Genomic DNA, 23,136 nt, shown 5'->3' with positions numbered 1-23,136 from the left:
GTTTTCCACTGTCTAGTACAACATGCACCCAGTTCTGGGGGATGGCTGCTAAAACACTCAACGAACGATGTGGATTCTGAGTTGTGGGTCTTCAAAAAATGTGGCTTCCAGTGGAGCTGCAGGCAGCTCTTGAACTTGAAGTACCATGCAGAGTCTTCATCAGGTCCTGGAAACAGCCTAGGTGTGGTCTAACTGCAGAAGAGGGCAAGGGGGATGCTGACAGGGTGATATGGATGCTTTTAAATTTATCACTTCTAAATTCAGGATCCCTCCTTTTGTCTGCTCCCTCCTTCATAAAAGATGCCAGTTGTCTTTGGTTCATCAGAGTCTCCTTGATGTTTGGGAGTGTGGAAATCTCCCACACAGCTTCAAGCAAGCAAGGAATGAATAAGGGTTCTGAAGGAATGATAAGCAGCAGGTGCTTGTATTCCATCCTCCCTCATTGCTCGTCAGGCTTGTGCTTCTGTTATCTCTCTGTTTCTCCTGGCACCCTCACTATCAGCTCACTCCTGCCAGCTCTTGTTTCAGGTGCCTGCTCCTCCATATCTCTGTTCTGGACTGCGTCCTCTCTTAAAGAGTACAGGCTGTCCTGGTATGTTGTTGCTTATTGCACTGGGGTCATTACTGTGCTGCCAGAAGTGCAGCCCTAATGTATCTGTATATTGAGTTTACTCAGAGGTGCACACTTCAGATTCAGTGTGTCTTCGCATGTACAGTGAATGTCTTGATCTGTGTTTGGCAGGTGACCTTTCCATGTTGTAGTTGTTCATTTTGTCCTGTTTTTATTGTGAAAAATAAGCAATGGTTATTAATTTTTTTTCTCAAATATACACAGGTATTCTGTAGATGCAGAAGGTTCTTTGTGTCAGAAGTGAGGATTGGGAAAGCTTTAAACCTTGGAAATCAGATTTGTCCTTTTTCTGTGCAAATGCACCAACAGTATTAAACCTTCTGTTTTACTTTGAGAAGTCACTGATGAATTCAACACTTAAACATTTGACCTAAATGAAAGATATTGAGCATTTATAGTTTATACTGAGTTTGACTTAAGTATAGTTGAAGTTTCTTAGTACCCTTTTTTCCTTTCAACAGTCCAAATGCTTGCCTTTGTTTAGCTTTGTAATATAAAGTTGCTGTTCTTAAAGGGAAAAAAAAAACCGGTTTAAGGTAGGAAAAGCCAACTGCAAACTTCTCTTGTTCCCCTAAAAACACTTCTATAGCAAACAAAATGCCTGTGAGGTACTCATCTTATATTTGCAAATTGCGAGGAATCTTTCATTTATTTTTCTGACTTGCTGACTGTCTTGTTTCATTGGTGAAACAGACACCACTTGCAAATAGAACAGGAAATCCAAAGAGAACAATGATCACTTTTTTTCTTAGGAAATATAGGTGGAGCTATTGAATTCATGCTTGGCATATTTCTCTCATTCTGATTTTTGTACCCATTGAATGATTTTATGGCAGAAGAAATACCAGATAGAACCTTTGCTCTTTGGAATGAAGTCACTTTTGAAACTAGGTCAACTCAAGGCAAAGGAGAAATTTTAAATCATATTGTTAGTATGTTATATGAAACACCTTACATACTTCATACTTTTTTAGGTTATTATGTTAATAAAAAAGTAATTAATATCAACATGAAAATATATATGTGCTATGGTGATGCTGCTGTTTTCCCATCTAGTGAATACTACCCAGTTCCAAAAAAGCCTGAAAATGTAGAGATGGACACAGTAACTCCTCACATATACATCCCGTTGCCAGAGAGTTGTTAGTCATTGTTTCTTGATGTAACTTCTAATAAGAAATGTATGCTATATGTGTGTATCCTGTCTTGAAGCATAAAACCACAGCCCATAAAAAGTCCTGAAGCATTTCCAAAGGAAGGGACTTGATGTCATCACCTTTAGGTACTGCTCTCTCTCTTATGGAAGCCTTGTTGAGTAGGCAGGATTTCAAACCCCTTTGGTGGTACTAGTTAGTTTTGTATTAAAAGTGACCATAAAAAGACATAATAATTAATGGTTCTAATAACATTTGGACTAATAGCATTTTCAACATTGTATAATGTGGTACTTTGTGAACAGTTGAACAAGAAGTTAATTTTGTGTATATTTTAATTTGTGGACTTCCATAATCAGATGGTCCAAAAAAATGATCTCATCCTAAATATTTCCTAAGTCAAACTGCGAATGTTCTTAAATTTATCATGTCCAGCTCTGAAATTATTATAGCAGTAACTTCTTGGGTTTTTTAACTCCGAGTGCAGTAGGCTATCAGATTTCCTCAGAAAAAGAGATGTTTGTAACCACTATAGCCTTTAACACTTTTTTCCATCAAATCTTTGACTAGTTGAGTCTTGCTAATGTTTTTCCATCAGACTTTTCCGTTCGGAAGAATTTATGTTCCATCTGAGTATTATCTTTTAATTCAGTTTATTTCAGTGATATTTATAAAGATTAGATAGGACAACAGGAAGAAAGGCTTAGAAGTTGGGAGTGAGTCACATATATATTTTTTTATTCCGTCAGTACATGAATGGGGTTTATAAGGGGTTTATTTACATGGAGGATCCCTGGGATTTTATACAAACAACTTTATTGAATAGAATTACATCACCATGATTAGCCACAAAAATCCTCAAAACAATTGCAGTGTTGCAATTATACAAGCATAAAGCACTTCAGAGGTGTCTCTGGACGATGCCATTTGGTTTTGATGTCGTGGGCACGAGGTGTTTGTTGTCACAGACTTAGAGCTGAATTGGACAAACTTGATTTGGGTCTTCTTTCTTTAATTAACCTGTTTTCCTGTGAATAAAATGGGTTATTTTGCGTGGCAGATATGATATTTGTCCAATTTGTACAGTAACTAAAACAGAGAAATAGGTGATAAATTTGAGGAATTTTTAATTTCTTTCATGGTTTATAATACAAAACATTCATACTCAGTATTGCTACTGTTTTGTATACAAAGCTATCTGTAGGGCATCTCTTCACAGGTATATGTTGTGAAAGGCATAATGTCATCAATAACTATTTTATTTTACCTTTTTACTATTTTACCTTCTTACTCTACTGTTATCTGTAACTTACTAGGAGAGAACTCATCCTCCTTAACATTAAGTAAATAAATATGTGGACTCCCCTTTTGCAACTAGTTGATCATTTTTAATGTATTGTAAGGTAAAGAAGACTGATCAAGTGCACAAAAAAGGCTTAACAGTGTTTGGAGAGGGAAAGAGGGAACTTGGTTTCAGATAAAGTTCTCTTGGTTTTCCAAGTGCAGTTAAACCATGGAATTGTTTGGAATTTTAAGCAGACTTCTAAACTACCTCCATGGATTCCCTAACTTCTGACATCTCCTTGCTAAATAATTTTGTCTTTTTTGCGAAATTGAAATATTTTTAGTGTTTACGTTTATTTGAAGCAATCATACTGTGGTTTTAGTTCTGTACTGAATTTTACTGCTTAAAAAACAAAAATATGCTGGTTTATGGGATGATCCTTCAATATCAATCCCTGGCATAATCTGTTGATGACCAAGGTCATGGATATTTTGTGATCAGCATTTAGGACAAGGTATGGAACAGACACCTCTAGGACGCTAAAAAATTGACAGTGTTATAATGGAGATGCACATAAGATTTGCGTGAAGAGGAACCATTCAGTGTGGCACTTTTTTGCTGCTTATGGTTTATTAGATGTTATGAATGAAATACTGGACACACATGAGCGAGGATAGCGGTGGCTTCCACTCATTTTTGTTCTGCCAAATTTGGACTGTGAAGTGACTTTAAACTCCAAGATCTCCCTGGATTCTGCTTTAGTTTATCCAAAGGTAGTAAAAGAAAGTGTTTAATCTGTTAATGAAAAAAACTGTTGACTTAAGTGGGTGCTGTTGCAATTGCAGCCACTCGTAATATACATAAGTGACAGGACACAGCTTGTGGAGTGCTGAGTGGACATGAACACAGGCAAGACCAAACTGTGAAGACCAAACTACTGATTGTGGGATACCACTGTGAAGAACCCATTGAGATATCTTATCACCTTGTTTGGTGTTTATTTGAAAGAAAAAGGCAATGAAGTATCCTGATAGTCCCTTCTTTCCCTGATGCAGAGTTGTTTTCAGCTGCTTTGAGCTAATCTGACATTTAGTGAAATGGGTGCATTGCCTAGTTGCTCTCACTGCCAGTTTTAAGGCTTTAATGGCAGAGGATTTGTGTAGGTTTGTGCTCTGCAAACAGCTTGTGCACAGCAGTCCACATCCAGCTGATCATCACTAACCGTCTTGCTGCTGGGTGTTGCAGCTGGTGATTGAGACATTTCAGTAAAAAGGAGTATGATTTGCTCAGTTTAAATATCAGGCCTCTGCTGACCGAACTCGTGACTGGAGGGAATGGAGAACTGGCTTTCATTAGAGCAGGGGTAGGATGTTTGAAGTTGTCAGACTTCAGCAGAATGCAGAGTTGAACAGGTAAGTGGTGGCCATGGTAACATCTGCCATTGGCACCGCTGTGTTCAGGAGGCAGCTTCTGTGCAGTTCAACATGCAAAGCCGAGTGGAGGGTTAAGGTACAGCAGCTCTAAAAACCTGTTCTTAGAACTGTTTTTAGAGACAGTGAGAGAGCTGTACCCCTGGGATAATAGAAGGCAAGCACATGCAAATATTGGAGAAGGTGGTCATGAGTACGGGAAAGTGTTGGAAGAACTTACTTTTCAAAAAAAAACCTTTTCTACCATAAAAACTGATGCTGTTTACATTTCCTTATGTCAAGAAGTCATCTAACCAATTACATGGAACAGAGAAGGGGAAAAATAATAATAAAGACAGATCTTTCTGATGAGCTTCTAATTCCACTGAAGAAAAGAACCCCAGCAAATTTCATCATTTTACTTCAGAACTTGTCTGTTGCTGGCAAATTTGCAGAGGCAGCGTTCATCTGCCGTGGTGCTGCTGATTGTAAAGCAAAGTGTATGAGCTTACTGGAGTTCAGGAAATGTTTGATAGCTTTGAGTTTGGCACTTTCTGTGATAGCGTAGGATGCTTGTTTGTCTCGGGGAAAAAAATCCACAAGGCGATGAAGCTTTGTCACTAATTAAAATCAGAAGGAATAGTTGAACTGTTTGGGGGAGATGTAATGAGCTGACTGGTGAGATTAAACTTTGGGAACAAAAGGGAAATACATTACAGGTAGAATTCCAAGCGTTCAAAGCAGAGATGCAAAATTCATTAATGTTGTTCTATGATTATGCAGTTAGCCCTTTCCTCGCCCTTAAGTTTACCTTGGCTAGGGCACTTGCAGTTAAATGGCACTGTGGAAATTACTGGAAAACATTAACATTAACTTGTTATTGTAAGCTGACATCATGCTGAGCCTGATGGGAAGTGAAAACTTATAAATAACTTGTCCATATGTGTAAGGCAAAAATCTGCTGAGCTTCAGCAGTAGCATGATTCATGTATTTGCTGTAGTTTAAACTTCATTGCGAGTTGTCTGTGTTTCTCTGAACTTCATAGTTTCAAAAACTTTGGGAAGATCAGTGGTCCAAAGCTGATGAACCCTGAGGAAATACTGTTGATATTTTCTGTGCAGTTTTGGTGGTCCAGTCTGCATCTTACTGGCACATTAGGTATTCTTCCTACTATGTTCTCTGGAGAGCAAAAAGCTTTCAAAAAAGTATACTTAAAGCATAATTCAGGCATTTTTTTCTCCCCACATAAATTCTCAGGCATATGCCTACTATCTGTGAACTGGAACTTAAAGGATCTAAATTCAGTCTGTCTCTGGGGTGCATCAAATAAATTGGAAAATCTCTCTGTTTCCTTACCTACAAGACTTTATTCTATAATAATCTTTTTCTATATCAGAGGGGGACAGCATGTTGAGAAACAATATGCCATTACATAAGTAAAAGCTTTATTTCTGCGTCATTCATGGAAAAGAAGTAGAGAGGTGTGTATTTCAGGAAGTCAGTCCTCTTTCATCTCAGGTGATCTTCCTTCTTGGAAAGTGGCTGAGTCCACATACACCTGTGGATGACCTCTGCTGTCTTGTACAATGAGACTGAAAATATAGGAGGGCTGTTTGGTTGAGGATTGTCTTTTCCCTCTCATGTTACAGCTCAGTGGGATCCTCTTACAAGAATTAATTTCTAGATGTCACTGTAATTAAAAAAAAAAAAAGAAAAGAAAATAGAGTTTGCATTACATGGACCTTCCTTTGTGCTGTTGTCCTATGTACTGCCTTTGTAAAGCTGAACTCGTATTTAATGTGTATTCTTGGAATTCAGTTTATCTGCAAGTTAAGCCCACACATTAACTATGATATCTAGACATAAAGTTACTTTTATTGCATCTTTCAGTTGTATATTTCCTTTTATAGGGATAAGTTTGACTGAGGAAAGTTCTTGTGAGTTCTGCTTGTGTTCAGTTGTGTTGCTGTATGTCAGAGGAGTTTGGCATTTGAGCCCGGGGGCCTGGACACCAACATGGATGGTGTTTGATTTATCTGCATAGCTGTAGCACCTAATGCCCCTGTTGTTACCTGCAACTAATTGTGTGAGAATTTTTTGTAAGGGAGGGACATTTTCCCTATTGTTTGCACTCAGGTGCAGCAATCCCTGCCATAGAAGAGCAATCAATGTTACATTAATTTCAGCAAGCTTTGTAATGTTGGCTTAGAGTTCAGACAAAAGAGTGCATTTGGTAATATTGAATTCCTCAGATGCAAATGGAGCCATTAACAGTGACAAAATGCTTGTAAATAAATAGCTATGGAAGGGAAAGTTGATCCTTAGAAGCAGAGGCATGTACAGTGACAGGTTATGACTGACTTAATGTATAAATGGGGAAAAGCTTTTGGAAGGTGTAATACGACCTTGAAAAGCACCACCTTTTTTTTTATTTTTTCCCATGGTTATAGCCATCTGCACTGGGACATTTAATGTGGCAAATTATTCCTCGGACTTTAAAAATACTGAATGTTTTTCTTTTGTTAGAGAAAGACTTGTATATGTATTTTCTTTTCTGAAAGTTTCAAATCATTAGTTGAGAGACGTAAATTGTTTTCTGGAGCTGCAAGTTTTACTTCACTTTAGGCTATAATGTGAATTTTGGAAATAAAAGCATCAAATCGATATAGCTCAGTTTTAATTATTTTCTCAGCTTGTGTGTTAATGCAGACATTCCTGAGGCAGGAGATCACCTCTGCTGAAACCACCAGAGCTACAGGGTCAAGTGGCAGTGTATTTCTGAGCACTCTTGATAAACATGTTCGTACTCGCTGTGTCTCTTACATGTCAACTTACAGTGTCAGTGGGGTAGCTGTATCCTTTAATATGCCTCCTAATTGTAAATACCCCTCAGTAAACAAGAATGTGTACCTTGGTCTTTCATTTGCATTTGTCTCCATGTGGACATGTACAGGATAACTGTGTTATAAGGACATAGCTAGTAAAGAATAATTTCAAATTGTTTTGCTGCCACCTCCAAAAAAGAAGAGGGGAAAAAATGCTGTTGGGGGATGTGTGTGTAGCTTTAGGGTATAGGCTTGGAAGAAGAGACTTCACTGTGTCCTTCCTGCTGCTTGTTCTGATCAGAAATACAGGTTGAGGACAATTCTTAACTGGTTTCAGTGCACAGTCTGGTGTGGTCTTTTCTCTACACTTTCAGGTTGTGGTTACATGCTGTGGGAAGATAATAGGTATGTTTGCAGAGAATGGAAATGCCACCAGCTCCACAGTAGCCTCTTTCATCTCTGGTCAAGCTAGCTGGTTAGGAGGATGTGTGTGAGACCCAGTCAGATCTGCCTTTTCTTTGACCCATTGGGCAGATTTGCCTCTTCTTAGTGCAGTTGATTATTGGAGTTTTCTGTTTTCTCATCAGCTAGTCTGTTCATAGGTCTTTTGGTTGGGCTTTTCTGCCCTGCAAATGTATCTTTAATAATAAGATGAATGATACCTTAAAAAGTATCTTAAATATTAATGGTAAAAATTCCTAATAATTATAAAGTCAGATGTCATACCAGGTTTCTGTGTGAATAGCCAAACTGTGTACATTTAGGAGAAAATTCAGCTGGGTCTTTCAAGTAAGTAATACTAAAGAATTAGAAGTTTCTTGGCAGCAGACTTCTCATCGTTTAGTTTTCTCCTAATACAAAATTTCAGTTGCATACACAAAGTTTAAGCTGAAATTCAGTTTTACCCTGACTAAAATAGGAAGTAAAACCTGAAGGAAAAACCTAGCAAAATTGTGTTGCAAGAACTTTGATCTGTGAAATTTCACATTTGTTGGCTTGTTTTAGGCAAAAGCAGGAACTTATCTTCAGTTTTAAGAACACATTTTTAATAATAGATGTTTTATGGTGTATATCTGTCGCTGAGAAGAGAGCTACTTTGCTATTTTTTAGCATTTTCCATCTTTCATTAGTTATGGCACATTCATCATTTTCAGATTATTAAATAGCTGTGTTATTCTTACTCAGTTATACAGAGTTAACTAGTATCATATTTTTATTCATGACTTTAGATGTTTTCAAACCTTATTTTACAACTTCTTAATCATACCATGCTTGCCTTCATTTTAATAAAAACAACTTAATTCATATATAAACCCAGCTTTATGAATTTTGATGGATATATTTGGAAGAAGGATTTAAATGCAATAATTTCTGATTAATAATAAAGCAAAACTGTGTAATTAGATGATGAAATGTGCTGACAAAACAAAGCTAAAATTGATGAAAAATTGAATTGTGAATCAACTGATGCTTTAAAGGAAGAAAAAAAATTTATGCAGTTTTCAGAAAAATATTTGCAAAGGGAAATATCTGAACTTCAGAGTTTATTAGTCCATCAAAAACAAATTTAAGGAAGCAATATTCATATATAGTAGTCATATATGACAATCATATAATGTATATTTGGCAGAAATAACAATCTGATCTGTTCTGAAATTACTGTCATGAAATTAAAGACTTCAAAGAAAATAAGTGGTAGGAACAAAGGGGTGATGCCTGTAACAGTCTGGTATATCTAAACGATCTAGGACTATGAGAAGAATGATGGCTTTTCTAACACATCTATTTGGGGATGGCAAGAGAATTGATAAATATTTGAAATTACTCTTCAATATATTGTCATTTAAGTGTGGAAATAAACTCAGGGTATTTACTCTCTCCCACAAACATTGAATAAAAACTTTTCTCATAATTCGATACCTCAGATGAAGAAAAGCTTTAATGAGTGTAATAGAGCTGATCTATCCACACAGTTGCTGAACCTCAGTGTGGCAGAGGACGGGTCATAGCCGTGAGGACACAGGGCACAGGAGTGCCACCAAGCACTGCCTGCTGCAGCACATTTGTGTGCTGTGGTTCTAGACTCAACAAATTTTAAAGTATTACTCTGCAATGTGTATAGCTGCTTTTGTTTGGGAGAGCAACATGAACTCCAGGACTGTGTTCATACCACACTTGCTCATGATAAAATACTATATTTCTTTTCCACAAATACGACTTTTTAACAGACCAGGATGATATCAGAAGGTAAGCAGATAGAAACTCTCCCATCTTGGAAAACTGGGGGTGGAAGTTGATGTTCTTAGTCCCATTGTAATTACCACACTGGCACTTTTCATCTTTAAGAATAAAAGGGATTTTTAGGACTTGTTTTTCCCTAGAGCTTATTATTATAACTTTGAACTTTTTATCTTCCTAATAAAAATGCCTTCACCTGTCACAGCAGCTTGCCAGTTTTTATCTACATGGTTGTAGTAAAAAGAAAATGAAAAATTGGACCTAATTTTCCAAATACAGAGATAACTTGGCAGTTGTTTTTATCATAGAACAAGAATAAAATTTTATCTGCCTTTAAATGAGAGAAGAAAAGAAAAATCTTGTTTGAGGTTTTCTCATGTTAATACTTAAGCAAAAGCTTTTGATGGAAGAATTCCAAAGAACCATGTTTAGCTTAGTGCAATAATCTCCTTACTGCTGCCATTTTGCAAACACCCTTTTTGGTTTTCCTTGTTACTTCAACCTTCACAGCTTGGTGAGTAGCATGTTTTTCGAAGCTCAGTATTTACACAGTGTTTTCTTTCAGCTGGTGAAACATCTGTATTCTTTATATTTTTTTAGGGAGTTAAAGGATCTATGCTGAGAATGTAAAGTTTAGGGTGATGTCAGTTGATCTTTTTTTCTTTTTCAATAAGCACTGAAATGAACACTGGGAGCATTGTTTCAGTCTTGCACTTAGGAATGTGAATATTAGTACTGTATACTTAATTTCATCCAAACAGAGCTGAGGGCATTTATGAAGCGGTTTTTATTGCTTCAGGTCATCTTAAGGGGAGAAAAGTTTAATGTTGCTGCTTCACTGAGAAGTGTGCAACTGTATAACCTTCAATGTGTTTTTGCTGCACTTTGTGCAGCAACATGCTGAAGACTGTGCTTTCTTTCAAATACAAACATGTGTGCATGTACACCAAGTATCCACTTAATCACTGTTTCATGTCTGAAATTAAAAGTTCATTGTAAATTTTGAAAACCTTATTTCCTCCTATAAAATTATTGCTAGTGCTATGAAATGTTAATTTTTATTTGTTAGACAGAAAATGTGTCATACTAGATCAACTTTGTGACTATTAAGAGGTTATGATATATTTGCAGTGTCTGTATATGTATGCAGGAGAGCTCTCTTGGCATAAAAAAAAATTTTCACTTGGTAAATTTTGTGTTTGATAGGAGTTTCCTTTATCATTGCATTGCTTCATTATTTTAATTGTGTATTTCACAGCAATTCAAGCTGATATGCTGAGCTGCTAAAGATAATGATCTGCTGCATATCATATCAAAGTTGGTGTGGGGGAGAAAAATGTCTATTCCTGCTTCTCATGATTTATATTTTTGACTTAGCTGATGTCTAATCATTTAAGTATTTGTTTTTTTAAAAAAGCAATGTGCATTTTTTCACTTGATCATCCAAAATGAACACTTGGAAAATAGCAGATGTTATGTCTTAAGGCCTGCTTGGGTACAAAGAAAACACTCAACTTTCTCATGTCACGACAGGGAGACACAGAAGTCTGTGTTGCATCCGAAGGCTGCTGTTTGGTGGGGGATGGATGTGAACAGGACAGAAAGATATCTGTGCTGTTTTCCGTCCCCCACCCTCCTCTGCTTTTTCCCATTGTCTTGAGGCTTCTACAGCTGAAAAACAAGGGTGAAGCATCAACAATGCCAAGGAGGGGGAAGGAAGGTACTGGAAGCTTGGAATGGCTGGAGAGCAGAACACAGTTTCATTGGCATGCTCGGTCCTGGGGTTTTGCTCATTAGGATGAAGTGTCACACCTGAGCTTGGTGGGACTTGTTTGGGTTTTTTTCTGTGTTATATTGCACTAAATAGTCTTCCCATGCAGGTGGTTTTACCTGCAGCAGGTTAAGACATGCTGGCTCAGATTTAGTAGAACCTCATGGACCAAAGGGTCTCAGAATGGTAAAGCACTAGACATTTGCCCATTATATATCCAAGTATCTGGACTTCCCATGGCTTGCACTATTTTAACAACTCTTCCCCAGGTTGATGGGAAGTCTCTACAGTCCTGTTGGTGTATTAGCCTGACTCCTGAGCAGTCTGCTTAGGGAAAGAAAATGTTTTTGAGCGTCCATGAACTCACTATCTTCAATGCAGGATTCCACGGAACTGCAGACAATTCCTTGAATGCTGTATCTTGAATCCTGTGAAAAGAACTGAACACGTCAAAGATGTTTTCAGGCTGCTTTCTTGGTATTTAGTTCATGTCAAATTTAAAGATAATCATTGTCAACTGGTAAGTCTTCATAAACCTGCCTCTACAGTTAGTGCAAATCTTTGGTAAATCTGCCTTTAAAAAGAAAAAAAATCATTAATGTATTTCTTTGGTGTAATAACAAACAATGCCACATACACAAAGAACACCATGACCTCATTGCATTTACGTGTGAGGAATTTAGCGGAGGATTTTAAATCATGTAGAATTTTGGAGCTGAATTTTCCAACCATGTGCTGGAGAACCTGTCTGTTTTATTATCTATATCAAACAGTCTCATAAAACTTGCTACCTCCTCATGTGGACATTGCCTGGCTTGTAGTCTTAGATCATGGAAGCTACGTGGAAGCCAAAGAGTGATGTGTCACACATGATGGAAGTGAAGCACTACTGAAGCTAACTTTTACAGATTCCTTGTTTGGTTGCCTCTGGTTTTTGCTTACATAAAGCTGGGCTTTGAATAAAACATGCTGATGTTAATTACAATTTCAAATTTAGTTTAGGCATTCTGAACTCTCATGCTGAAAGAAGAATTCCTTTGTGGGAAAGCTTTCTAGGTCTCTAAAATTTGGTGAGGGCTTGCATGATAGAGGGCTTGCAATGAAATAACAAGAAAATCAGGATTTTGAATATGTCAAAAGTCAAACCAGGATAAACTGTAGTTGAGCATCATTTTTGATGGATAATAGCATTTTTCAGAAGTACATCAAACTCTTGCATGAGTTGCACTTTCTGATTCTACTGCTTAAATATGGCTCATGCACTGTGATTTTTACCATCTGAATAGTATTGAAAGGATATGGTTCATATAGATAATCAGCTCTAGAGGAATTTTGATTGCATTTTCAGTACTGTATTTCCTACCTGGACAAATTTAAATCCACAAATTTGACCTCCTTAGTATACATAGTCCTTTCTCTTTCAAGACCTTTTACTTGAAGTATCAAACTACTTAGGTTTCCTGTCTTTATGTGGGAGGCACTTTGAGAGTTGTTTTCAAAGCTGAAGAGATTAAATTAATTTAAGCTTCTAGGAAAAATATGATAGCCCCTTCATAATTGTGAAACAGATTTTGTATTATTGCTTAGAGGTAAATCCATTCTCATTCCTGGAAATGAACACAAGCACAGAAGAATAAAATTGGAAAGGTTAAGGCACCAAATGGTTTTCAATTAGCAGTGGATATAAAAGGCAGTAAGAAGAGCCTTTGCTTATATATTTTCCTTTGTCATTCTTTTTCTTCTGTCATGTCCATTACTTAACAGACATTAAGGGCAAGCCATAAGAAATACAGAGAAACTATTAGTAGTGGCAACTTGGTGCATTGGTTTTTGTGAAGGCTAATTTGAGTGGATACTTACATAAACCATTTTAATAAGCAGAGAGTTGCACAGACAAGAGCAGACTAAAGAAGAATATTCAAGGTAAAGATCTCTGGTGACACTCTGAAATATTTGCAAGCTCGCACTTTTGTGAAGTGCTTTGTAGAAAAAGATCAAAATTCAGAAAGGCCATTTTAGAAAGATACCATCAAAAAAAAATGTTCAGTTCAGAGGACTTCACAAGATTTAAAAAAGAAAAGAAGCACAAGCTGTTTTTCCAGGATGTGTCTTGCCCACAGCGCACCTGCTAACAAAAGGAGATGAGAGTTTATTTCATTGTTCCTGTCAAAGGGCCCCAGTGGGATCTCTGTGTTTAATAAGTACCTCACTAGGAAAAAATCTGGACTGACTGAATAGTGTCCAGAGAACAGTTGTGTACCATGAGGACAAGGGTGGGAGTGGAGAGGAACACCTTACCTCAAGAGCTTGGATTTTGAGGGTGAAACACTGAAGGAGGTTGCATACAAGTATTTTGGAATCTGCTTTGTTGGCTGTTTTCAGGATTAGAACAGTTAGACAGGCATTTGTTTCATCGAAGAATGTTTAGAGCCTGCCTCAACATTTATATGGATTAGGTATTCTTGACTCTCTTCTCTTCTGTTTCCGTGCTTATTTGAAATGACTGCAGCTGTTTTTCCACTTGAATAATTTCACAAAAAATAACCCAGATGAAATTGTGTCAAGCTAATGCTATGTGGCAGTGCTTGTGTTTCCAAAACAAGCAAACAAACAAAAAAATATAACCCCTGGAGCAAGTGACAGCTGGAATGTGGGAAACCAAGATCTGAGATGTAAAAATCTGGATACAAAGGTTTTTCTTTTCCCAAAGTGAAGTGAAGGCCCCAGCTTGATCCATTAGTCATTAAATTGTCACTTTGCAAGTATGAAGTGCTAATACTCTGACATGTTAAAGAGTGTTTCCTTATAAAATGCTCTTCTATGTATTTTCAGAAATGATCTGATAAATACTGCTAAAGCTTCCTAAATTCTGCATGTGGCCAGTTTCAGTAAATAATGGTGGATGTACTTTTTCAATTTGCATAGAAGCCTTTTCTATCAGTGTAACTTACCTGTGTAGCAAACAAAATTTCAGGTTTTGAGGCTGTAACTCAAAGGAGGAGGGAGTGTTATCACTCTGTTCCTCCCATTCCAGCTTCTAAACTGCATATATGTGCAAAACTCCTAAACCTGAGTAAGATCTTTCCCTTCAGGTTTCAGTACTGCACTGTTTATCTTCATGTTTTTTCATGTAGAAATTAACTCATCCAGGTGTTTCCTGTTCACTTGCATGTTAATGGTAAAAGCAAAAACTAAGTGGCATTATATGGATGTTGTCACTTGTGTCAGAAGTGTGTGTCATGCACCCTCTCCCACATGCAGAGAGGATGGGCTTGGAGAGTCCTTCTCCACCGTGCAGTCGGTGTCAGCTTTCTTTCATTGTCCAATAGTATCATTTCATGCTTATGATCTAGGTGACTATACATTTTTTTAACTAATTTTTTTTCCTAACACTTTTCGATATATTCAATTCTACTTGGAAAAACCTGTTTTTAAATAGCAAAGGGTGGTCTTTTAAGAACAGAAACTTTTTAGCTGTCTGACCAGAAAGCTACAGGTTGTGCTTTCTGTTCTGGTTTCTTGAATTCTTTCCTTCATGGTATTTTTAAGACCCTTCCTTGTCTCCCTGGTTGTACTTGTATGATGCAACCAGCCCCACTCCATCCAGTGTGCCAAGCTGCCAGCGAGCTCCACAAGCAGTTGTGCTGGCACTGGTGAGCAGCAGCACCAGAAGAAAGTTGAAAGTTGAGAGATGCTTGAGTTGGCAAGGGCCAGAGGAGTAGTGTTCATCCTGCTGCCTTCCATTCACTTCATGGAGGTTAACATCTTCCAGCACTTTCTGTGCTTTGCTGTTCAATTACTATGTGAATTTTAAAGACTAGGCAACTTAAGGATTTAAGGATCCTGTTGACTGTTAGGCTAAATGAATATATATTTTTCCTTGAGTAACAGTTGTTCGTTTTTCAGGTGGCTGTTTCATCTTAGGGTTATTTGGAGGAAGAGCAGTGGCTACAAACTCTAGTTTTGAATTTTTTTTAATTTTTTTTTTTTGTTTATTTAGGTATTTCATTTGCTGCAGTCATACTTAGAATCAAAGCAGTTCGTTAGTTTGGACTTTCAGCAGGGACTGACTGACATCATTACCTGTTTGGGAACCAAACTATGGCTGGCTAAAAGGTAAGATAAAACAAAAAATATCTGTGATTTATTCACATATTTTACTAACATATGAAAGGGTTGGCTGATTTTTTTATTTTTATTTAGCAAGATGGACACATTTATTTCTCTAGAAATATGTAAAACTTAGATGCCTTACTGGCTTGCTGATTTTTTAACAAAGATGATTTTTATCTAAAAAGTAAAGATTAAAAAACATTTTAGTTCAGTCATTAAAGAAAAAAAACCCATGAATGAAAATTCCTACAGAAGCAGACACTTTGAGGATAACTGTTTCTTCTTGACTAAGAAAAATATGCCCATGTACAAGGTTTTTATGTTCCTATTTTTCTGACTTTGACCTTTCAAAAAAATTAGTAGGAAAATATCATAGCAATCGTTTAAACTATCAAAAGGATTTAGCTGTCCACAAACAATCCAAGATAGTTTTGGAAACATTTTTCATAAGTTCATCTGTCTTGAGGTGACCTACATAGAACTTTCTTTACTTTCTCTCTTTTTTTTTTTTTTTTTGAAATCTACTTAGTCTCATCAATTGCTTTTGAGAGTTCCTACCTGGGAGAATTCCCTCCCAAAACTTGAAAGGAATCTGTTGTGGACAAAGAGCATAAGTCCTTGCATAGGTAGATGACTGGGAATATTCTACATTTTGCACCGTGGAGTGAGGTTGCCAGGCCAGTGCAGCCTGGTGTGGATCTCTGATAAAACCTGTGTCTCTTTGCGATCATCCAAACCAACATCATAAGTGGTTTGGAGAAGGGGGGTGTCTAGTGGGTTGAGAAGTCTTCTATCAGTGTTACCTGAGTTCGGGTAATCAAGATAGAGTTGATCTTTGAGAATTACACAATGAGAATTACACAATGAGAGTGATGATACGGCACATAAAACTTGGTGTAAATAATTGTGAATTGATGCTCATGAATGAAACAGTTGATTGAGCAGATTTTTTGTTTGAAAAAAATCACTCTGGTTCTTGGTGAAGCTCAAGAGGGGAGAAAACACACCTATGTTTGTATATTAATCTGTGTTGTATGTTCAAATATTGTGTAAATCACAGAGAAGATACAGTAGGAATCAGAAGCAGCATAAAAACTGACAGCAAGTATAGAACAGTTTCTACCTGAGGAGGGATTAAATAGCCTGAGATTTCTTATTTTATCCTGGAAAAGGAACAACTAAGGGATGACATGGAAAAAAATTAATTCTATGAGTCACACAGAAAAGGAAAAGGAAATTAGCGTCCCTTCCAAGATGGCAGAGGTAAAGGAACAAAATAATGACATTTTTCATGTAATTTTAGTTTAGCTGTGGAACTCCATGATATAAGATAGTCTTGGTTTTAAACCTGTCTGAATTTTTAACCAGTGATTTAAGAGAGTCATGCAAAAAAAGTCCAGTGAGGTTACTGAGTATGTAGACATCACAGTTGGCTCAAGAATTTCATCAGCAACCTTAAAGATTGAGACAGAGGTTTTGGCAAATGTCACTGTTTTTATGCTTTCCTGTGCATCTGCTTTCTGCCTGATTGGAGACGTCGTGGTGGATTTGGTGGATCTGTTGACTTGATTCAGCATAAGCATATTTAAGGCTTTAAGTGAGAATGGTAATTTATGTAACTAAATTAAATCCATTGATACTGTTAGAAAGAGAAAAAACCCGCAAACACCGGAGACCCAATTTAGTAGAAAGATACTCAAGCTTCATAATTCAAACCTCCTTCTCTTGCATATGTAAGGGCCAGGCTCTGATCATTACAGATTTTAAATAAATTCTACATTTTCAAAGTATTTTTTCAGAACTGCCCCTTTTAATACATCAGTAATATTAATACTGACTCTTTCGTTGTTTTTCTAGTGACTTTTTTATTATCATTATTATTTTTATCATCTCTGGAAAGGAAATGTTTTCAGGTTATCTCTAAGAAATTCTGGTGCATGGTATAGGTATTTTCCTTAAGAGATGTATTTTCTCTTTCACTTGCTTGTAAAAAGCCACAGCTGTATGTGTAATATTTACCCCCTGTCTAGCACATTTTTATTTTGTCAGTTTGTTGTAGCCTCTTTTTCATAGTGTTGCATTCTCCATTATGCAGTTAATACTATGCATAGAGTTTTTTAAAATGTCTTTCTCCCAAGATAGTAAATTATTTTATTATGAGCATACAGGCTTGCAACACTAACTTAAAGCAATGGTTTTTAAAATTTGCAAAAAGAGTTTCTGTCTCTTAATGGACATTATCAGCCTTGCTGAGTCTGTACAGCCATAGATCCTTAGGCACACTTGGAGCTAAGATATGTTTTCTTTTTTCTTTCTTTGTTTTGTTTCTTTTTTTTCTTAACTCTAAAAAAAGCAAGTAAAATATCCACAAGATAATTTGCTCACCTCTTAACTTTCTCCTTGAGATAAATGTATTCAGTGTGGTGTAATTTAAAAACAAAACAAACATATAAAAAACCAAGCAACCAAAACAAAAAGATATTGAAATAGGTGGTATTTTCTGGTAGTTTTAGCCTCCCACATTCAGTGTGCAGCTTTACTGTTTGTAGTTGGCTGGGTGGAGGTGAACAGCGGTGGGATTTGAGGGTTTTGTTGTTGGTTTCTCTTTTTCTTGTTTTAAAGGAGTATTAGGAGGTTGCTTGGCAACCGAGTTGTGAGACTGAGTAAGGCCGCCTGTGTGGGTTTCGGGATGTTAGTAGAGAGTATCAGTAAACCAGCACTTTATTCTTGCTATGTTGTTAAACTTTTTGGTATATTCCTGCTGCAGGTCACTGTCAGAGAGGGTGATGGCTGGCTGGACCCTTGGTCCGTGTACAGTCATTCTTACCTTCTTTCTGTTCAGGCAAAGAGAGTGAGCATAATAGAGAAAAAAGAGGTCTTCATCTCCTTTTTCTGCCTTTTTTGTAAGGAGATAATTTAGCATGTTGCCAATATTGTAGTGCAGTGACTGTTTGAAAAGAGGGTATTAGAGGCACTCACTATTAATCTTAAATGAGTCAAAAACCAGTTCAAATTTAACAGGAAAATGGTTCACAAGTCTGGGGAAATGGGAAATTATTCCCAAACATCAATTTTTAATCACATTTCTGTGCTAGTTCTGTAAAGTTCTTGCTGGTGTTCTTTCAACTACGTACTTCATACTATGGAACAAACTTCTCTGAGAATCTTAAACTAAAAAATTTTGGATTGCATTTGTGGTTCTTAAAAATGAAGCTCACTTGTCATGTGTGTATCTGTAGGAAAAACTATTGTTCTTCAGTGGTTTCCTGAACTGGGTGGGGTTTTTTCTGTGTTTGGGTTTTGGTTTGGGAGTTCTTTTGCTTTTTCAATGCCTGAATGTAATTTCCTTTCATCAGAATGTATTGGTGTAGAATAGTTCAAGAACCTATTGCACATTCCCTGTAATATACTAATTTCTTCCTTCCCCACTCCAAGACCTGATTTTCCTTTTGAAAATAAAATAGTGGGTCACATTCCCCAAATTCAATTTCATAAAGCATTCACTTTTTCAACTGGTATTTTCTGTCTGTTGTGAAGGCAGACTTCCCATACTAATGACACATGGTTGCTTTTTCTTCTTGGCTTTTTTTTACATCTTCAAAACATTAACTTTTTTGTGTATTCATAAACAGTATTTCCATTTTTGATGTTTTGATGAATAAGACCTGCCTTCCATCCGTTTCTCAAGGTGATGTTTGAATCTTTTCACTACATTTGCAGGTTTATACTTCACTTGGTGTTTTTTATTTTGTTTTGGAATAAATCTGTTTGTTAGTTTAAATTGGTATAATAATGTTATTGCTTTCCTCCACCTTCACACCAGTGTTAGTTCATTGTATTTTTTTCATGTAAAGGAGGTGCAGGGGGTTTTGGAAGAATAGAAATTAAAAATATATATAAAATCTGCTTTGCTGGAGAACGGAGATGATGGAATGAGGTGATGGAAATTCATGTGGTGAAAACTTTCAAAAAATAATCAATTTATCAAACTAAACCTTTGAAAGAGTTCAAAGCCCTGTCATATGAATTTGGAAAAAAAAAAAGTAGTTTTTAGCTCAACTGCATACCAGGGAGTTACAAGACTAACTCTAGATGTCTTCTGCTTCATAAATACAGAAAGCTAAAAGAGCAGCCTTTGGAGCTGGTAATTTGTTGTACAGAAGTCCCAGAAATATCTTTCTCTTGTTTTATTTGTAGCCTTTGGCATGGCAAAGTATTGGTATTGGAAAATTTGTGTAATCATGTCATTGCACAGCTTTGCTGTAGGATGCTGCTTTCCAGTACTTTGAGTTTGATTTTTTTTTTCCACCCTCCTTCTTACTGAAGACCACAGGAGGGGGAAAAGACTTTGAGGTTCTGCCAGAAGTCAAATAACATAACTCTGCTAACCTCCAGCCATGTGCCATTTCTGAGCTGAGAGCCTGTCTGCACTGGGAAAGTTTCCTTCTAAGAAGGCTGCTTTCTTGAAACTAACTTGTGTGGAACAGCCTTGTATAAAACCAACTGGCTTTGCATTTTGCAAAGAGTCCCTGGTTCGTGTGGAATGGGCCGCCTGCCATGTGTGCACTTCGGTTCATAACCCGAGTAACCCGTGCTCTGCAGTGCTGCTGGTTATAGCTCTCTATGGATGGGACTGTTCAAATACAAATAGGTCCTGATGTAGGAGCACAAGATTCGACCTCACAAAAGTTATTTCAGGCCCAGGCTCAAAACCAGGCTCACTGTTCACTGAGATATGTGCTGCTCAGTTTTCTCCAGGCTGCCTCTAGGATGATCTAACTATGACTGCTTTGAATGAGGGAAATCCCACTGGTATTCTATAACGCTGCAGAGTATTGTAACTTTTCAAGTTGATGGCCATGGAACTCCATCAAGCCTGTAGTGTCCCTTTTGCCCCTCCACTTTTGGCAGCACTGTGTGAGTGACAGCAGGCAGATGACCAGTCTTAGTTCCTTTCTAGAATGAACTTCATGTGAGGTGCATTTAGGCCAAAGCAGGAATGTGGAGGCATTGTTGTGGTTTCAGGACATCATGGCTCAGACTGTAACCTAAATATGCCTTTCTTCTCGCTGCCTCTTAGGAGAGACAGCACTAGTTTCTAGTGAGCAGGCTATTAAAGACAAAACAGTGGCACATGCAGGCATACCTAGATATAGGTGCAAGATGCCCATGGCTCTCTGCAGCTTTGCTAGCAGCCTCTGTGTCATTTTTTGAAGTGGTCCTTATTTGGGAGCTGGAAGGGGGTTTTTGTACTTTTAAAACGTCAAGAATCCAAGAACTAAGGAGAATGTAAGGTCATCCTCCTTGGCAGAGGAGTCCTCTTCAGGTAGTACCCTTGCCTCTTCCACTGCATCAAGACAAACCTCCTTGTCCTTCCAACGCCCTTGTCTGCCTTTGGCATCTTCCTGTTTTCTGACTTTTCCACTTTTTCATTTCTGTCTTTAAAACCTACACATTGAGAAGGGCAGTTAATTACCTTTGTTTGTTAGTGGTCTGTATGCATTATACAGTTATGTTCAAAAGTTGAAAATAGTTTTAATAACTGAACTTTGCTCTGTGGAAATCTGTTTACCAGATTTCAAATTGCAAAGTTAACTTTCTGTCAACTGGAGCAATAATTCATGTGTGTATTCTTGCACACACAAAACCTGAAGGGAAATTTTTGTCATTCTGTTCCAGCTGAGAGCAAAGCATACCGTTATGCACAGTTACTGCACCTCAGGTGCTTGGCAGTAATTTATTAATCTGCAGCATTCTGACCCATGAGCCTAGGTTAGCCTCGTTTGTCTTTACTTTTGAGAGCGGAGTCATAACACTGTGTCGTTGTTCACAAATGTATTCTTGAAGGCATTAATTTAATTCTTACGTGCTTCTAGCTGGCTAATTTAGGTTTCTGTGCTGCTCCAAGTCCACTCTTTTAGCAGTTTTGATAATAGTATCCTTAACACAGCTACAATATTTAGATAGTTGATGATTGCATGTTTTGGAACACCTATTTTGGGTATCAGTAGAGATGTTTGAATTTAAGGCTGAAGTTTAAGATGTACTTTGCATAAGATAAAATAATCTATGACTCGGCTTCATAGGTATACTCCTAACTCAGATATGAATATTTCAGGAATATTAAGATTTGGATAAGATTGTTTAAGATGTTTCTCTCCACTAGTACAACATTCAGAGAAGGCAGTTACAGATTTTGGACATAAATCCTCATTCATATCTGAAAATGCTTTTTATTAAATAAACATAGGAGTTTTCATAGCTTGTTCTTAATAAGTAAGCCCCCTGATGTTAATTGTGTAAAATTCATTAAATTTGCACATGGGACTAGTTTGACCTCTAAGGTTTTTAGGATGTTGCTGAGGAATCACATGAGGTTCTCATTAAGAGAAAAAAAAAGAAGAGACAGGATTATTTTATCAATCAGGTATGCTAAAAACAATACCAACAAAACACAGTCTTTTTGTATCCTTCACTGAGGACAGCCAGAGCACAAATTAATTTTTCTTAATAGCTGAAACTCAGGATGTTCTTGGTGGTATCACAAAAAAAAAATAATTTGTGCAGCTCCTTTTTGAAGCAATAAAATCTCTGCCTTTGCAGAGATTAGGGAAAATAATAACAACATAATAGTCTGGCTTTGGAGGTGGTAGAAAAACTTAAATCACCAGACTAGCAACTCCCTCTGGGGAAAATACCTGCTATAAGGCTGGATGACCTGTCCTTATAGAATGGGCAAGTGAGGGATACCGTGCACACGGTAATTACTCTGAGAAGGTCTCAGCAGCACCAAGTGGGCAAGCAGATGCATCGTTACTCGATGTTTGTATTCCTGTTTCTGTGCGGGTGTTCCTGCACTTCCAGGAACTCAGCAAGGATTACTTGGTACTGCAGGCTTCATTATTATTTTTTTTAAATGCTTTCCATTAGATGTAGGTCTATTGGCCGTGATGTTCACTGATGTGCTGGTTTTGTATTACATGGTTAAAAATGCTATGGACAAAGTTTAATAATTAAATCCATTATTAATGTCCCCTCAAGAAGACAAGAGGAAGGCCATGCATGTTGATTGAGTGCTACAGATGTGGGCTCTGAGAGAAAATAGATTAAAATATGAAGGCTGCCTTCTGAACAAATATACCCCCCAAAACCTCAGTCTTTAGAATACTGCAGAATTTGAAAGCTAATAACCAAAACACTGAGAGATTTAATCTTTTAATCAACCACTCGTTGTATATGTAGGAGTGATTTCCATAAGCTCTGTCGCCTCCATAAATGACAAGTGATCATTACCAGATCTCTCTGCAGGTAAAATGTGGTCAGTACAGCCAGCTTGGCCTGGTTCATCAGCAACCCTCCAAGGATAAAACTCCCTATGGATATTTCTCTAAGGGTTATGTAGAGTTGACTGTATCAAGACGCAGATGTTACAGATGATGCAGTTCTTGGCGCACGTAGAAGATATTTTAGCTGACAAAATTGCAGGTCACATATCAGAAGAATCTGGCCTCCATGAGTAGGAATGCTTTTCAGAGATTTGCCATTTTTCAGCAAGGAGTACACTGGGAGTTGATAGGGAAGGGAAGATATACTGCAAACCTAAAATGTAGTTGCCAGTGTGCCAAACTGAAAAGCTAAGATTATGGAAGACAAAGGCAGACTGGGAAACCCCAAAAAAGAATTTGTATAGATCCTGTCCCCAAGTACTA

The 23,136-nt window shown here is 37.3% G+C and overlaps 1 protein-coding gene across 1 annotated transcript in view; it reads left to right on the top strand.

Annotated features, from left to right (window-relative positions):
- THADA (THADA armadillo repeat containing) overlaps nucleotides 1-23,136 on the top strand; it is a 163,115-nt gene that overhangs the window by 85,136 nt on the left and 54,843 nt on the right. Inside the window, exon 30 of the mRNA XM_018085265.2 lies at nucleotides 15,315-15,430. Within this exon, the coding sequence (XP_017940754.2) occupies nucleotides 15,315-15,430 (116 nt within the window). The remainder of the gene's footprint in view (nucleotides 1-15,314; nucleotides 15,431-23,136) is intronic.

Source organism: Manacus vitellinus, unplaced genomic scaffold, assembly GCF_001715985.3.
Source record: "Manacus vitellinus isolate BGI_N305 unplaced genomic scaffold, ASM171598v3 scaffold_8_pilon, whole genome shotgun sequence".
Taxonomy (NCBI): domain Eukaryota; kingdom Metazoa; phylum Chordata; class Aves; order Passeriformes; family Pipridae; genus Manacus; species Manacus vitellinus.
Note: the sequence above shows the minus strand (reverse complement) of the source record. Positions and strands in the feature narration are given on the sequence as shown.